Source organism: Mugil cephalus, chromosome 1 (genome assembly GCF_022458985.1).
Source record: "Mugil cephalus isolate CIBA_MC_2020 chromosome 1, CIBA_Mcephalus_1.1, whole genome shotgun sequence".
NCBI lineage: Eukaryota > Metazoa > Chordata > Actinopteri > Mugiliformes > Mugilidae > Mugil > Mugil cephalus.
Window position 1 is genome coordinate 36660207 of NC_061770.1, and position 19480 is coordinate 36679686.

The 19480-nt window shown below is 38.8% G+C and overlaps 1 protein-coding gene across 1 annotated transcript; it reads left to right on the plus strand.

The window, feature by feature from the left end:
* The first annotated feature begins 1891 nt into the window (after nucleotides 1-1891).
* On the plus strand, nucleotides 1892-12742 carry LOC125017355 (up-regulator of cell proliferation-like). Its single transcript, XM_047600386.1, is given in 7 exon segments — nucleotides 1892-2013; nucleotides 3630-3741; nucleotides 4855-4893; nucleotides 5435-5545; nucleotides 7065-8863; nucleotides 8865-9613; nucleotides 9615-12742. Coding segments are annotated over 6 exon segments (4881 nt in total). The 5' UTR covers nucleotides 1892-2013; nucleotides 3630-3689; the 3' UTR covers nucleotides 11746-12742.
* The last annotated feature ends 6738 nt before the right edge of the window (nucleotides 12743-19480 follow it).

Consider the following 19480-nt stretch of genomic DNA (forward strand, 5'->3'; position numbering starts at 1 on the left):
ACTGAGGCCAAAATGTTTTGGTGATTCAATGTCCCTACTACATTTATCTATGTTTAAATTCCATACCAAAATCCTGAAAAACAAACAAACAAAAAAACAATGACCTGAAAACCAGTGAGACTGAAACAAAGGACATCATAAAAAGATAGACAAGTTTTGTTATAATGCCAAATATTATTTTCAATGCCAAAGATTAAAGTCAGTGTTCTGGCCTCATATACCCCTGGTTTCTTAAGTTCTGGTGAGCAATATGAATTACAATTACAACTTTTATGCCATTTTATTGGATCGACATTGATGCTTCTACTGGATTTGATGTATGTGGTGTATATTGAGAGGAGACTTGTTGAGTTTGTTGCATTAATAATGCATTAGTAATGCAACAAACTGTTGCTGTGTGAGATACCTGGCTAAGATGCAATGTTTTCTTGTGTATCCGTATGGTGTTGATGGTTTCTCTAATGGTGCCATAAGTATCGTAGGATCATTTCTCCTGGGTTTATTCCATCACGTTAGCCCGGCTAGTCTGGTTTTATTCTGGCTGTAGACATAGACGTACATATGTCTATGATTCAGACTGTTGGTGTGTGTTTATGAGTTTGTTTGTGTGTACATAGGGTCCGAGCTTTATTCATAAAGCTGGAGAGCATTGAAGGCCTAGGTAGAAAATGCACGGCCCCCCACTGGTCTACAAACAGCCAAACGGTAGTCGAGGGCAAAGATTAAAGTCAGTGTTCTGGCCTTGGCTAGAGACCAAGGGTGTCTGACATTCATGACAAATTGCTTGTCCTTGAACTCCAGGATGTGACATCATAGGATCCACCATAAGCATTCTGGGGGGTGGAAACCGAGAGGGTAGACCCCAAATAAACAGGGATATAACAACTGTGGAAGGCCATGTTGCATAGTGGGGGCTAGTGGAAAAAAAAACTGATGTTGATAGACAATAGAGGAGTTTTGGGACAGGATTTAGTTGGTCATAAACCAGTCTGGTTTGATAAGGACTGGGAACGGGCCTGAGCAAGATAAACGTGAACGTTGGCAGTTTGTGGAGAACAAATACTGTGAACTGGCAGGTGTCCAGCAAAAACCAAAGTTTTGTTAAAATAGAGGGTGAGGGGATTTCCAAATGAAGGAGTGGTTCTATTCAATTGTTGACTTCAGTAACTTAGTGGTGCATATACTCCTGCTTGCTTACACCCTCTGAGGAGCCTTGAGTGATGATTGTGTCAGACTTTCAGCATCTTTAAAGAGTCTTAATGTCCAAAACGACTTCCTCTCCATGGCCCAGTCCAGTCCATTTTTCTAGCTATCGACAACCTCAACCCACTAAGCTACAACAGCAAAACCCCAAGACTTTGCAGGGGCCTCGTACCAGGAACTCACAAAGTCATGACATATTAGCGTAGAACAAACACCAGTAACTAATAATTATAATAATAATCCCACCGTGGCATAAAGTGTGGAACTATTTAATCCACGACAATAAACTCTCTTGTAGTTTAGTAATTCTATAAGTATCATGGATACAGCAAAGGAGTAACTCAAAAACATCTCAATTAAAAACATGTTATATACACTCAGTGAAACAACTTCCTTAAATCCTTCCTTTAAATATGTACCAAAGGCCAACATGTCTACATGCTTTTTGTATTTTGAAATAACCCTATGCAATCCACATCTGTAAGTCTGTACAGCTAGGTCCAGATCCAAAACAAGCAAAGACAGTAAATCTGCTCATGGATATTGCATATTTCTCCCTTCTCTTGTTTTAGTGAGGAACTAGGAGAAGTAGTAGTACCGTGGTATCGTTTCCGGGAAACAAAATCAAAAGTGAAAGTGAGTTCACCGAGCAAATAAAAGGAGTGCTGTGTAGTGCAGCTCCTCAGAGTCGTACCAGGCGAAGGGAGGCGCTTCCTCTACAGTGACAGCAAAGTTAAATGAGGCATGATTTGAAACAACCATCTGAAGAAAGAATCACAGTTTTTAATGGGAACATGTGCACTGAGCAAGGTGAGTGGCTTTAGTCAACTTTATTTTTTTTTTCAGTGATTTTCAAAGGAAAGATAACTGCTCTTGGACAAGTGTTTAGGCAGTTATTTCAGGACTTTCTCTGTACTCTTTTTTGGTTCTCACTCCAGCCTCAGCCCAAATCAACAGAGGTCGCGTTTAAATTATATGATCTTTCATTTTTACTACATGCGTCTACTGGGTCAGTTTCAACAACCCACAGTTCCCCGCCTTCCTGTTTTAAACCCCGGAAATTCAAGACACTCTGCACCCCACCCTCCCCCACACACGTGTTTGCTTTGATATTTTCATGCAAGTACAGATCAGTGTGTGCTTCACTAACGCTCATCATTTAAGATCTCATTGAAATAATTAATGAACAGCAGTGACAACTTAAATGCTTCATTTTTGTTTTAAGTACCATTTATACTGGAAAAGTCAATGACATGTTTAGTATCTCTACTTCTAAATACAAAACAGTCGTTTGGACAGAATAAAATGATCCACAGGCAACATAAGTTATTTTCATCACTGTTAGCATCAATAGTCCTATTCACACAGGATTAGGTTTATCTGAGGACGCCCTGTGATTCAAATATTACCTCCTACATCTGTGTTTCATTTGGTGCATTCACACAGGATAAATTTACTCAAATTCACCTTCAGCTGTTATGGCTCTGCTACTTTCCATCTCACTCCACAGCGTGTCAGAGACAGTTATAATTACTTTTTCAAATTATAATGGGGGATAAAAATATATTTTTTGATACTATTTATCCCAGGGAAGACTTACCAATGACCTGTCAGTATTTAAATCAGCTCCTCTCACAGATGAACTTGTTAATGGTTGATTTGATGGTTTCATTTGTCTAAATAGGTCAATCCGTGATATCTCCCCTTTGCTAATATCTGTCCACACTTTCAATTATAGCACAGGATTCATAATTCTTAGAAGCCGCAAATCAAACTAAAGTCATGAAAGAGTAAAAACTCACCCCTAAATCACAGCGATGTCGATTCGCACTGATACCAGAGTTATGATAGGTGATTTGCGGTGTAATTTTGACTTAACAAATCACGAACATGGACGATTCGCACAGGGTTGAGCTCACAGACGGCCTCTGTGATAATTACAAACCACCAGAGTTCCTCAGGTAAAACTAATCCTGTACAAATAGGGCTTGCGTACACAGCTATTGGCAACACAACTCTGATATAGAGTTTATCTCAAGAGTGTTAGCTGTTTTAGCTTACTCAGATGAGCAACCGCCCCGCTTGCGGTGGCCCTGCTTACAACTTTGTACAATATTATATTGAATTGAAATGAGAATTTTTATGTTTATGAGTATGAGCCAGCACGACACCGTGACTACAGAGTCACATTTTATGATGCCATATTAAAGTGACAGTTTTGCTAACGGGAAATTAAAAAAAAATGGTCCATGTAATTAATTTTTTAATCACTCCCATTTTTACAGTAAATATCGGACATAACTTATAGTTATATGATATTATTTCATCATTAGGGAGTGTGCGTGTTGAGTAAAATAAATAATAAAATCTGATGCCATGACATAATAAAACATGAAATGACGCAACATGATTGTTATTTTCAATAGGTTGGTGCCTGATGCCAGAGGGAGCGACATCTTGAGGAGTAATTGCACTGCAACGTCATCATGAAACGACGACGCAATGTCAAAAACGTTTCAAAAAAGAAGAAAACTACAGGTGAGCTATCTCATTACTTATCACAGGTTGCATGCACAATAATAACACAGCTAGTTTTCCAAACTAGCCGTGTAGCCTCCAAGCTAGCTGAGATTAATTCACGTTATACCATGGTCCGGGTGAATCCTCGATTCTGATTGGCTGCGGGGTGTACATTAAAAAGGGATAATGGACACCCATAAAGACGTCCCGGTCAAATTACCTGATGACAGTTCTAAATCACTGCGCTGGCTCAAACGCTTTGGTAACCGTGGCAACAGAAACATAGACACAGACTCTGTCCAGTCGACCAAGTGTTAGGAGTCTGAGAGCCGGCATTAATCGCCATTTAAGACACGTAAACATCATTAGCGACACGGTGTTCACGACAAGTAATGCTGTTTTCAAGGCGATGCTGAAGCGCTACAGGAAGAGTGGGAAAGACATCAGCTTCCACCACCCTCGTATCCCTGAGTCGGAACTTGAAGAAGTTTCTTGCAGTTAAAACAATTTAGAAAACTATCTGTGGACGCGGGAATAAGTGCGCTGGCCTTCTGAAGTGATGCTCTGTATCACGTAATGTAACGTTAAATAGTCCTCTCAGCCGCTTCTTGTGAAAAACTTATGATTTAAATCTTAAAAAACAAACAAACAAACAAAAACGTATATAGACCTAATATTGATTTATTTCATAAGTGACCATGGTAGAAGTGGGTTAATGCCCTTCCAGGTGTCCATTATCAGAAATGAATGGACTTCGCGGGAGCAACCGTCCTCTGCTTCGTGTCAGACGGTTCACGCCTCCGCGCCGGCCATTAATTTCTGATAATGGACACCTCGTCGGGCATTGACCCTTACTTAACGTTAATCAAACTCATCAGGCAACAAAAACAAGTGGAAATGTTAACTAAAATTCTGACGTTCAAGGCAGGTGACATTTAACAGTATCTCCAACTGTTTTTTTCCCCCTTCTGGGGTCTGTTCCTGTGGCCTGTAATTTAATATTACAGACATTGAATATGGTAAATGTGATCATCTATATACTGTACATGCTGTCTCTTATCCAAGAGCAGGTTCGTGTCCTTTTAACCACTTGTAAAACTTATTAGCATTTCACATTATTTCTTCTTGAAGGAGGATCAAGAGGAGAAGGAACAGGAGGAGAAGGAACAGGTTTGATTATTCTTCATGTCGATTCTATCATGTTGAGTTTAGACCCTTTTTTTTTAATTCATACATAGGTCGGCCACCTACTAAAGCTCATTATGTCAGTGGAAATTAGGCAAATTCTTTATTTTGTTGTTTTCGTAGTGGAAAGACAGAGAGAGGAGGTAGCAGCATGTCTGCCTTGCTTTTTATCATGTGTGTTGGCCCTCCACTCAAAATGTTCAAACCAGATGTCTATGTCAAGTCTTGGCTTCAAAGTCACTGCTTAGCTAACAATCAGAAAGCACGAACACGTAAAACCGTCAACAAAAAACATGATTACGATAGTCTTTGGAAACTGTTATGAGACACCGAGAAACTGAAAACAGAGGAAAAGTGTTGTAAAATGTTGAAGTTGTAAATTCTGTTGTAAAATACTGTCTCTAAAAAGAGATAATTTTTATGATAAAATAAACTTGACTTGATATGATTTGATTTTTACTGCCTACTACCAGTATATAACGTGTATGAGCTACTTATTTATTTATATTTATGTTATTATATCTAGTGTCTCCTCACATGGACACTCCTGTTGGTGCTGGGCAACAACACTCCTTCCAAGATCCTGAAGAAATGGAGCACAGTATGAGCTCGCCTGATGTCACATTTGCACACCCAAGTAAGTAAAAGAAATACATGCTTTAATGAAAGTTCAAATCTCCACGTAATTATGTGTGTATATATAGTGTATATACACATATATATGATTTGATGTAACATGCAAAAACTAATCACAGTTGAAGTGTTTAAAATGAAAGGTGATAAAATCTACAAGGTGCTGCATTAAATCTTTCCAAAGGATGTGATTCCCTTTAACATGCATCATGTATCATCATGTAACTAATATCCTGCGAACAGAAAAATGTTGAGAATTGGGTAAGAGGGTTCAAGGGACAAGGGGGCCAACAACCCCCAAACTCCCACAAGCACCAAATCATCATCATCACAGTCATGTTCTGCCCCTTCAAGTCAGCCTAAGTCACCTCTATTAGCTGCATTTAATGTAAACATCAACCAGTATTGCATATGCATACATACACAATGGCATATTATAATGGCTAATTAAAGAATTATTTTTTTTTACAATTACATATCCTAAATCAGAAGTGTAACTCATGGATATGTATACCAATTTTGCATTTTATTCGAGTACAAATACAAATATTTCTCTTAGCCGGTTGCAGGAAACCTGTCAGAGTCAGCAAATATGTGGCCTTGTGATTGGCTCAGCAGCGATATGGGCGTGGCCTACTGCACACAGGAAGCTTAGATTGACAGATCTCAACTAGTGTGGCGCTCTGTGTGAAACAGTGCGCTGTTGAGACATCTCCTGTATCTCTGAATGAGAGAAGTGTTGACTCCAAGATTATGATTTAAAAATTACAAAGTAGGAATCTAGCACTGCTACAGCTGATATTCAGTTTTCTGGTTTATTCTTTCTATATTTATACTTTGTTGCGTTTTTAACAAAATTTTTACAGTCAGCTCTGCAAGTTGTACACAAATCAGAGTAGAGGTGATGGCAAGTCCACTTCTAATATAAAAAGTAGATATGGCAGTATATAAAATTAGTTTTGAATAGTCTTGTTGTACTGAAGTCACTTCAGTGTAGTAATTATTGACAATTAAAATGATTCTGTTGGATTAAAGTTGCATTTGAGTATTTAGTTTATAAGTGGTGGATTACAGAATATGGTAAATGTTCAGTGGTATAGTTTTAGTGTACTTTAGCTTATTCCTTGTAGCATTTTGTAAGGCTGAAATAAAGGCTAAAATTAAAATAAAATAAATCATTTGTTAGAAAGTATATGATCCCTTGTTTTCAGTATACATGACCCTCTTGTGCAGTACTGACAGCAATTTAACATTTCTAGTAACTGGTGATCAGTCGTCTGTAACGGCTGGAAAGAATTTTAGTCCGTTACTCCATCCAGAACTGCTTCAGTTATGAGGCTCTGAGGTGTTCTTTTTTGGTTTAAACAAGGATATTACCACCCACCCCCATGTTTCAAGCATGGGATGAGATTCTGCTGCTGGAATGCACAGTTTTTGGAATTGCAAATCTAAGATAACGAGTGAATAACTAACTTTATAATCTCGTTTTTGCTAAGAAATAACACATGTCTTAATATCCACAGAGACACACCTGGAGAAGTTATTGGAAGATCTGGGGTTGGACCATTATTACAGAGACAAACTAACACTCAAAAGAATGCTTCAGATTGATGAGAAAACCATCACTGATGAACAACCTGCCATGTCCAAAACAGACCTTGCGTGGTATTTTCTAAAGAAATTGGTGATGGTTAATGTGTCAGCAAGGAATGTAAATTGTACATTTGCAAGTGAGTCAAACTGTGATGCGGCATCTGAGGTTACACAGTTTGATTTTGATGATAATGCTATTTTTGATGAGCAAAGTTCAAACATGCTAAACCCCCTTGACTTAATCACTGCTCTCTTTCTATGCTCTGATGGTTTTGTGCAGCAGGAAATGACTCTCAAGATGTCTATGTGTCAATTCTCTGTGCCTCTGCTGCTTCCTAATAGTGACACACAGCAGTGTACACTTATGCTGTGGGCCATGAGAGACGTTGTTAAGAAGTACAGGCCTCAGTCTCTCTTAGACTCCAAGGGCTTCATTGAAGAGAGAATTGTTCTTTCTGAGCTTCCCATGGTTTCTTTTGTGAGACTGGGTGAGTGCACCTTGTCTAAGTCTGAGATCCTCAACAAGCTCCTGAGCAATTCTCACCAATACCACGACACTTTTGTTCACCACAACATGGAGGGTGGAGACAGTCCAAGAAGAATATCCAATGGACTGACTGAAATTACTTGGTATCTTCCTGGTGGAAACAAGAACATGGACATTTTCAGTGAACCTGTGGCTGTTGCTAACCTCCGTGGGGACATTGCTTCATTTGAAACCCAATATTCATTTCTGTGTCACACATCTGCAGCAGTTTTTGTCTTCTTTGACAATTTAGACTCTGGGTGCAATCTGCTGATGAACCGAACTGGCAAGGCACAGATCTTCTTGGTGGGTAACCACAAGGGCAACAACTTCAGTCAAGATGATGTAAAAAAGGTAAAAAATGAGTTGGGCTTGACTAACAACAACATCATTATTAAGACAAAACAGAAAAATGATGCAGATTTTGTCAAAAGTTTGAGGAAGGCAGTCAGTGATGTAGTTGAGAACTCACAAGTGAAGATGCGAATAGAGCAGATGGCTGACATTGCCCATGAACTTGGGATTTTGGTCGATGAAGATGCTTCAGAGTGCAAGAATGGAAAGAAAAATGCAGATGCCATCACTGAAGAAATCCAAGATGCCCTCAAGTACAAAGAAGACCAGCTTCCCTTGCAAGGTGAAATATGGAAGGAGCTGACTCGCATAGAGAAGGAAGAATTCCGGCTTCAAAATGTTGGATCTAAAAACATAGAGGAGTATAAAAGTGATCTTCAGGTGAAGAAAAGAGAACTGCGTCAAAAACAAAACTCTTATGACATGTCCACTGCTATGACATGCTTCATCAATGCAATATCAAGTTCTGGGACAGAGAGACGTTACTTTCTGAAATGGATGCGAATGAACCTTGATAACGTGTCTCGTGAAAAACTGTCTGGACTCAGGGAGCGGTACAAAGAAAAATGCAAGAATCCTGAAAACAAAGAGGAGATCAAGAAAATAGACAAACAGCTTTCTAACAGCTCACTGGGGACTGAACACTTCTTCCGTGAAATGGGTCAGATCTACGAGGCTTCACTTTCTCTTCCAAAGAGAAACCAAACACGTCAACAATTACAGCATTTACCCAAACTCTGTGCTGAACTGTTGCTTGATGGATTTCCCCTTGAGCTGGTAGATGGAGATGCATCCAACATACCTCTCAGATGGGTGAGTGCTGTTCTCTCACAGCTCAATGTCTTGGTGATCTTCAAAAAACAAGATACAAGTTGTCACCGTTCTTGGAGTTCAGAGCACGGGAAAGTCCACTCTCCTTAATACCATGTTTGGAGTGCAGTTTGCAGTCAGCAGTGGTCGATGCACTCGAGGTGCCTTCATGTTGCTCATCAGAATCAATGAAGATGCTAAGAAACTTCTGAAATGTGACTTCATGGTGATCATTGACACTGAGGGCTTAAAGTCCCCAGAGCTGGCACAGCTGGACAACAGTTATGAGCATGACAATGAGCTTGCAACACTTGTTGTAGGGTTGAGTGATGTCACCATTATTAATATTGCAATGGAGAATTTAGTAGAAATGAAGGACATCCTCCAAATAGTTGTGCATGCTTTTCTCAGGATGAAGGAGGTGGGTAAAAAGCCTAAATGTCAGTTTGTTCACCAGAACGTGTCGGATGTTTCCGCTCATGAGAAGAACTTACGAGACAGGAAACTGCTCTTGCAACAGCTGAATGAGATGACCCAGGCAGCAGCAAAAATGGAACGGAAAGAGGAGAACAAGAGCTTCACTGATGTGATGGAGTACTGTCCAGACACGGGGAACTGGTACATTCCTGGACTCTGGAATGGAAACCCACCAATGGCGCCAGTCAATGCAGGATACAGTGAGGCTGTATATGAGCTCAAGAAGAACATCATCAAGCTACTGGGAGATTGTCAGTCATCTACCAATAACATTGATGAGTTTGAGGAGTGGGTGAAGAGCTTGTGGAATGCATGAAAACTTCATCTTCAGCTTCAGAAACAGCCTGGTCGCTGACGCATACATGAAGCTCTGCACAGAATACAACAAATGGGAATGGGAATGTAAAAAGGAAATGTATACCTGGGTGACAAATACAGAAACGAGAATTTCCAATTTCGGTACAGTTGCAGATAACTCTCAGGTATCCAACATGAGCGATTTTCTGACAAGTTTGAAAACTGAAGCCTCCACAGAGCTGTCTACATGGGAGAAAAAGCTTCAAGACAATCTGTCAGAGTACTTCAAGCAAACAGAACATCACGTCCATCTGGTTGAAGGATACAAAGAGGAGTTCTCAAACAGTATAAAGAGCCTTCGACGAGAAATGGAGAGATCTGTAGTTGATCAGCTGACAGCAGCAGCTGACATCAAAACTGGGATGACAGAACTCGACAGGATCAAGAAGAATCATAGGAAAGAAATTGAAAAAGCAGTGCATGCTTTAATTGATGAATGTCGAAAGAGAAAAGTCCAGATGACAGACAAACAGCTGGACAAAAGATTTGATGAGACGTGGAAGGAAACACTGGAGAAACTGTCTTTTAATAAACTTAAGGCCACCGATGTCTTCACTAGAGTAGTTCACTGCCTCAGATCAAATCTGTCACATAGGGGAGGTCACGCAAGTGAATTGTTGAGTCAGAAAAACCTGAGAGAGTGTGGACTGGAGCCTTTTAAATATACAGCTGAAGGATACTACAACCAATTTAAACAGACACTGAGAAAGTTGTTCAGTCTTAAAGATCACATCAAGGTTGTACAAAACATGGCTGACAAGATCATAGATGCCTGCACTCTGTCTGTGGATGAAAAACTGAACAGAAAGACCAATTACCATGATACTTACATCCAAGAGATCCTACACATCATCGATGAGAGTCTGAAAAACAATCCAGATGTTCAGATAGACATGGAGTTTGAAGTCTCCCTAAAACAGCACATCTGTGGATCTGCAGCCAGAAAATTCCAGAAGATGCAAGAAGATTTCATACAAGTAAATGACCCCTATAGATGCCTGATGAAAAACAAGGCAAAATATTGTGCTGATTTCAAAGATGTGTTCCAAGAACGAGACCAGTGCCAGAAGAAGGCAGAAGAATTCACGGACCAATGCCTGAAGCCTGCAGTTGAGGTCTTTGTCAATCGTTCTCTGGGTCCTAATATCATCGATGAAATGCTGAAACAAGAGCAGTTCAGCACAAGGATGTCTTTCCAGTATTCACTTTTACTGGATTTGCTTAAAAATGACACGTTCAAAGAGTATTTGAGCTACAATGACTGTTATGAAAGTTTTGTAAAGAAAAGAATAGTTGAAAAAATAGTAAAGTATTTTTCAAGTTGCTCTGCAACACTTGAGTTTGAGGAGCGACATCTTCAGTCAAGTATCAGCAGCATAAATGGCGCCATCAAAAAGGCCAAAACAGGAAAGAGTGGTGACATGAAGACATTTGTTGAAAGAATCTGCAAAGAACTTGGAGATAAACTGGTCATTTCCCAGGATGCTCTTGGTGCTTTCATGATCCTGAACAATGCCAACTGCGAACAGTTTGCTGACTGGCTCATAGTGTCTGTGACGGACATGGCAGAAGCTCTTAGAGAAAAGTTTAAACAATCAGATATCAAAACAAAACTACCACATCTTCATGTGCAGCCCCAGAATGAACTCTTCACCAGAGTGATTGGATGTGGCAAACAGTGTCCATTCTGTAAAACTCCTTGTGAGGCAGGAGGAAAAGACCATACGAAGCATTTTACTTCACTGCATCGGCCACAGGGTCTGGGAACATACAGGTGCAATGAATCAAAAAAACTTGTCACTGACATATGCTCATCATTGGTGACCAGTGAAACTCGTTTTAGCTGCAGTGAGACAAACAAAGAATGGCACCCTTACAAGCGTTACCATGAAATCTTCCCAGACTGGGTTATTCGTCCAGATGTGAGCCTTCAGGCATCAGACTACTGGAAATATGTGATGACAAAGTACAACAAGGAGTTTGCTGAAGAATATGAAGCAGAGCCTGCTGATATTCCATCCACCTGGAATAATGTCACAGCAGAAAAGGCAAAACAAAGTCTCAAAGAGTCATTTAGAGTAAAGTGATTCTAACCAGTGAACATTTGTCCTCATGTTTTTCTCTATAATATAAAGGAACCTCCCAAATAACTTCACTATAGATAAGGTTCAAGTCAGTTCACTCAGATATTTAACCACCATGACTTTCAATAGAGAAATACCAGAGATTTACTGAAGTTTGTTTCCATTACCTGAGTTTGCATTTCAGGAAAAGTTTCTTCAAGTGATTTAATGATTCATGTCATTATTCAAACATGTATGTAGCTGATCAGAGCTGTTTCTTCTTTTCGTAAAACAAACCTTTCTTTTCATTTTATCTTTGTTTCTGTGCTGTATCTAATATTAAATATTCACATTTACTTTTCTCAAACCTCACTCAGTCTGCAAATACCACATGAGGAGATTGTTGACAAGGAATTTAAGTTGATATTAGACAAGTTGCTGTATGTGCTAAAAGCACTGAGGAGAACTCTGTATGGAAAACAAAGTAAATATGATTGTGTGCATGACTTGCAGCTGAGAAAATCAGTACCTCATTAGAATCATGAACAGCTATATATGATCACATATACCGTTATATGCAGTACGCTGCGATGCTTTTGTTGTTCATAAAAACATCATGGAAATCTCTTTACCTCATTTATCAAACAGCTAACATTTTTCTGCACTTTAAGTCAGGTGCTCTTGTTTGTTTGTTTTTTTTTGGAGTGTGTATCATTGTTTTTGTGCATGTTTGACATTATGGAGCATTAGTCATGTGCTTGAATGCACCATCAACATGACACAGGGGTTTTAAAACCTCAGTGATGTGAATGTAGTCTTAGTTTGTCTGGTAGCAGTGATATCTAGAGCCAGTGTGTGAACAACGAGGCTCAGTGTGTCTCCACTATTTAACAAACATGATCAGAGTGTGACAGTGAAATGAACCTCTTCTCTTTAGAGTTAATGCTAATCACTGTACACTGTATATTACATGAGCTGCCTGTGTAATTGTGTTCCTAATAAAATGCTTAGTGAGTGTAAAGTGTATGTGTCTGTGTCATGACAGTTTCTCCAAAGGCTGTGAATTTACATCCTGTAACCCTCCTCATTATAACATGGCTCATATTGTTTCTGTCATTTATCCCTACATCATTTTACCACAATATCCAACTACTGAGGTCAACCATGCTGCCAGGAGAGACTGTGATGAAGGACCATGAGAAGAACGCCTCAACGTCATGGTTACACAAATCTAAAATCTATAGAATCAAAATGTATGTGACATTTGTGGCTTGTTAACTACTAGCTACAGTAAAGTTACAAATAATACTTGATGTGTTCAAGTTCTGGTGACTTAATAAAACTGACCTGATGACCTGACCTTTAATTCCTCAAGTCTCAGTGCCACTCTAAAAAGAAATGTTTTGGCTCAACAAAGAAAATCAACGCAACAATTTCCATTAGTCTTTTTGAGGTCTGACAACTTCTCATGAAATGACTTTTAACCAACAACCTATATTGAGTCACAAGAATTATCTTCTGCAATCAACAGTGTTTTTAATAATGTATCAGTCAAGATGGACAATTCAGCCCAGTCCACTGTCAGTCACAACACAACTGAGAATGTTCCCAAATACACCAGGATAATTATTCATAAATGAAATTACACTCACTGGAAATGTGCTTTCCATCAATGTTGTTCAGGACACGTGTTCCTTCGTCTTTACTGCATGATCAAAAACTCAACTAAGCTAATGGGCAGCAGTAGCTCAGGTCGTCCAGTAACTGAAAGGTTGATGGTTGGATCTGTAGTCTCCAATCTGTTGTGTCCACGGGCAAGTGGATGATGAATAATGTATGAAATGTAAAGCGTCTTCGAGTGTCTCTGATGAAGCGCTATATGAAACTGATGTATTATTATTAATAATGATGTAATCTATCGTAAGTTATGCATCTGTTTTGTAGCTACATAAACAGAACCAGCATTCGTCAGATGGAGTTGTTTTGTCCGTCAAATGTAAAGTGCATTATAAATCAAATCTATTAAAATCTATTATTATTATTATTATTATTATTATTATTATTACATTGCGTTATTTTATGGAGATGTAAATAATAATGATCAGACTGGAGACTGAGGTGAGTTGAGTCCGTTTACTCTCCACACAATGAAACTGTAAGGTTGCTAGGAAACCATATAAACTCTATAGAACTGGATTGCTAAATAACCATTTCAAACTCTAGCTCTTAAAGGCACAAGCCCTCTGGTACCTGGGTGAATGTCTTTACTATGTTAACTATTGTGAGCCACCACAATTTCACACATACTCTTCCTGTAACTGTACCTGCTTTTGTTTGGTCATTATATTATTAATCCTATTATATTATTATTAATAATAATCAATATATCATTGTTTTAGTTTTACTGTTATATATCAATCCGATTTGACAAATACCTACTAGCTTTTCAATGGTGTTGCACATTGTCTGCATTTTTAATTTAACCAATCTATATTTATCGTAAATATATGTCTGACATTTATAATAAACCAAACAGAGTATGTTCTATCTGTGAGGATGATCATCAACAGACTGATGCAGGAGGTAAAGGTCAACTTTAGGAGACGTTTCAGCAGACAGGTCAACATGATGTGTAGTGTAGCTGTATGTTAAATCATTACATTATTCATGTGACAAGGACAGCGTATAATATCAGCAGAGAGTTAGTGTCTCTGTGTAGTGTAAGTGAAAGCAATACTGAAATGAAGCTCCATTAAGTCTCCTTCCACCCATGACCCACAGACAGAAGTAATTATCACTTTACATCAGGGAGTCCAAACACATGTTAGTCATAACTATCAGGGAGTTTGAGAGGGAAGATGGCGCCATCTTTTGGTGACAGTGACACCCTGCAATTTAATTAATAGTCGTGTTCACTGGTAAAAAAGTATGCTGTAATGCTTTCGCTGTTTATAAAAGATTAAGATTTGGAGATTTCAGTGTTTGTCTCACAAATACAACAGATTTAAATAGGACATAAAACGGGGAAAGGGGTGGTGGAAGTCTCACTTTTTTCTCATTTTTCTACATTTAGTAGGATGTGTGGGGGTTTCGAGTGGTCTGAGAGTGACAATGTGTCCTTCAGCAAGCCGTTTCAAATCCAACTCATTTGTGTCCTAACTGCATCACTCTGCCCTATCAGTCGGTGTCCGTACACAGCTTCAGACAGCCTCCTCCTTCCGTGAACACGGGTAGAGACAAATGCTGACGTATGCTGGCCACATTTAGTTTGACCAAACATAGTTTTCATGGAAGTAATATCCATAAAATACATTGCATTGAATATTTGCTTATCATTATTTGAAATACCTGATGTTGGTCAGTGATTGGCAGCGACATTAATTTTGATGCATCATTATTTTTTCTAGGGAGTCCCTCTCCTGTACGTAAAACAATTTATTTGGAGTGTGCTACTAAAATGTTTAACTTGCTAGCACCAGTGCTACCACCTAAAAAAGAAGACGTACAGCCCTGTGTAGGTGTGTGTTTATGTGTTTGTTTGCGTGTTTGCCGGTGCAGAGCTCCACTCACCTAAAAAGAGACGTTCTGAATAAAGCTGGAGAGCATTAAAGGCCAAGGTAGAAATGCAAGGCCCCCCACTGGTCTTCAAACAGCCAAACGGTAGTCGAGGGTAAGCATGGCTAGAGACCAAGGGTGTCTTTAAGCATTGTGGGGCCTGACATTCATGACAAATTGCTTGTCCTTGAACTGCAGGATGTGACATCATAGGATCCACCATGAGCATTCTGGGGATTGGAAACCAAGAGGGTAGACCACAGATGTACAGGGTTATAACAACTGTGGATACCAAGATCAACTTAATATTGTGTGCAGTCTATTTTGATATTAGGATGAACGGGTGTATCCTTTGATGAGCCAGTCTATGAGAGGGTAGGCTGGGTCTCCACGAAGAAAGAGCCTGACTGAGGTGGCATTTATATCCTGTAGCTTCTGCTGGAACCCGCGTGCAATGGCACACGCTTCTCCCGCAGTTGGCGCTTTTACGAGGTTGTGCCCAACTGAGGATACCATTCCTTGCTTTTGCAGAAACAATACACAAACGTCTTCACGGTTGATTTGTGCACTCCCAACTGGTTTGCTATGACACTGCTGAAAAAGACACTTAGCGCCTCCTAGTGTGGAGGAGGAGGACGACATGTTCGCGTGAGTTATTCAAATTTCTCCACTGCACGTAAACTGGGACAACGGCTGTAGTCAGGATTTCAAATTAGTGCGAGTAAGGCAATAATTAGTTTTTTTCACATGCATGTAAACACACTCTGTGTTAGCCCTGCAGCAGACTGGTGACCTGTCCAGGGTGTATCCGCCTCATGGCCAACCACAGCTGGGATAGGCTCCAGCAATGTCCACGACTCTAGTGAGGATAAATGGTAGTAGAAAATAAGATATAATTATTGTTATTATTTTATTTTTATTGTTATACATCAGTCCATTTTGACAAATACCTAGAAGGTTTTCAGTGGTGTTGCACATTGTCTGCATTTGTAATTTAACCAATCTATATTGTACATAAATATATGTCTGACATTTTCAACAAACCAAAGGGATTGAAAATTGGTTGAAATTTCAGTGAGTTGTGATTTTAATCGTTAATAGACCTCTGCCTCCGTTGACTAATACAGTAAGTGGACACGACTCCCTCAGCCCAGGTTGTTTTAATGTTTAATTAGAAACATTTTCCCATTTTAAAAGAATTAAATCACCTAGAAATATGGTAAATAAATGTTGTATTACGAACAATAATGCTTAAATTTACAGAAATGTGCTGTCATTAATCGGTTTTAATTACATTATTTTATGGGAAGAGATTGTATAATAATTTATATTTGATGTAATACAACAGTATATGACACAAAATAATGTGATTCATCTTTCAAAACACGTCAAAAAACTGATGCAAAACTAGATGTTTGGTTAGATTGCAAGAATTTACTGTTAATTTTAGAAAACATCAAATGGATATTTAATTGTTTTACATTGCTTTTAACGTTTAATTACAAACATTTTACATTTTAAAATAATGAAATTACCCAGACGGCAAATTAACATTGTAATATGAATAATAATGCTTAAAGTTACAGAAATGTGCTCTTATTAGTTATTTTAATGGCATTATTTTATTTAAAAAGGCTGTAGGCTGTATTAGATTATATGTAATATAACAGTATACAACAATAATTTGATCTTTTCAAAACATGAGAAAAAATGAGACCAAGCTGAACAAGAACAGCTAACAGCTACTATTATTACAGCAATATTCAGAAATCTATTCAATTAAAATGACTGGTTCTGAAACAAAAACAAAACAAAATTCAACTGAACTGGTAATGAAAGAAAAAAGTTTTTAAAAAAGAAAAAAAAAAAAAATAGTTGAGTTACCATTTTATATACAAGTCACCATACATTCACAACACTGATTAGAAACTTGGTGAAACGTCACTGGAAATGAATCCATACTCTATACCAGGGGTCGGCAACCCTCAACACTCAAAGAGCCATTTGGAAAGAAAACACTGGGAGCCACAAAACCCCTTTGACATCTAAAATGAAGATAACACTGCATATATCGTTTCCACCTCTATGCTAGGCCAATAGTGTGTTGCATTTATGAAATGAAATAACTGCTACAGAGAAAACGAAATTTCATTATGCGTACATAACAGGTATTTATCCATGGTTGACTTACCTGGGGTTGAAAAGTTCAATAAATAGCGGGCTGGACCTGCCGGCGGGTGTCACACGTCGGCGTATATTGTGGCGTATATTTTGTGCAACAAAAAATTAAATACATTTTATTTTAATGTTAAAACATCACCATCAATTCAAATTTAGAATTATATTTAAAAAACTAATGCACTAAAATAAAAATACATTTGAATTAAATAATCGACAGCAACTAGTAAATGAGCTGCAATGCACTGTGGGAGTTCAGTGTTTTTTGGTTGATGTTACAACCATGAGTGTGGTGTGGCATTCAGTGTCATTCAGTTTTTGTGTAACTCTGGCTCGTTCACTGATGAGTGACTAGTTGCCGCTATTCTGAGGCAGTTAGTTAGCGTGAAAAAATGAACGGCTTTGATCAAAGAGCTGCGAGCGGCTCCGGAGCCGCGGGTTGACGACCCCTGCTCTATACAGTTGACGAGGTGTGGTGTCCATACTTGAACTACTTGTTGATCGTAGTGAAGTTGCAGTTTCTGAGCTGTAACCACCTGAAGAGAAGACAGAAAATATTAGCGGTTATTAAATAATAACAGCTAATAACAGTTTAAGAGGCAGGACCAGGATAAAGGTGCAAGAAGATACAGCCTTCTCCAACACCACAGCAGTCACACGAGTCCCACTATAGATGACACCGTTGCTTTGGGACAGACAAGCTTGCAAGATCTCAACATAACACACTACAAAGAAAATACACACCAGGCTGACTATACATGGGAACTAAATGAACAACATATTGTTGTTGGGGGAACTATTGCTACTGCTGGATACAAAATTATTATTTTTTTGTACATTGTGATAAAGTATCCTGTGTTCATCCAATAATCCCATCCCATCATTAGTTGTGTGTCATTTGCTACCGAATCAGAATCTAGAGAAGATAGACCCAACTGATGAAACTGATTTGTAAGCAAACTGTCAATTCACTGCTGCTGATTGTATTATATTACACTAAGTTACAGGTAGATTATGTTATTTTTCAGCCCATCTAAAACCAAAAGAGTAATTGTGTGCAACAGATGCATGTACTCACCAGAGAGGGGCAACTGGTCAGACTGTGTTACTGGACTTGTACTGGTACTGGCTCTGCTCAACTGTTGGTTTGCTCTGGCTGCTTGGAGGACTGTCCAAGACATGTTGTTGGCCTTATTAAAGGACAGATAGTAGTAATATTTAAACACAGACATCACATAGCTCAATGTGGGTATATTATTACCTAACATAATTCTATCCTCAGTAGCCATTGATATATTTTAAACTGTTCCTTTCTCAATATAATGCAGTACACCACCACTAAGACCCACTATGAAATCAATGATGAACAAGGTGTAGTGTATAGTCATCACCTTTGTCAAAACATCAACAAAAATGTAGAGAAGATTCTTTGAAGTATAAGTCATAGTAGAACTGCTGTATTGGACTGCATTGATTAGAACAGGTGGACCTAACCATTACATTTTGACTATGCACATTTTATTTAATGTGAAAGTTTATTCTGTACAAACTGAAACACATACTTGTCTTTTTGAGCAGTGACAGACGTTTCCTGGCTTCAACTGGTCTGAGGACAGAAAGGAGGTCACTCTCCTGCAGGAAGCTCAGGTCCTCAACTCCTAAACATTGCAGATGCTCCAGCAAAGGCTCAGGGTCTCTCAGTTTAGGCACTGATTTGATGAAAGACAGAAGCGGACTCTCTGCATCCATGACTAGGAGGACTAGAAGGGATGAAAAATACTGTTACTGTCAGATTTTAATATTTAAAACTCCAGATGACTGAGTCAGCAATGCTATGCTTCAGTGAAATTACTCTTGTCCCACAAAGCTTGTACACATGCAAATGGTAATAATCTAGTTTCTGCTCAGGCTTCCAACATTTCCTGCTTGTTTCACTTCATACAATGCAAATGCTGGCACATAGGACACAGCATGAGGTGTAACAATAAAGTTTAAACCTTGGTTTAAACACAGAAAGACCCGTTTT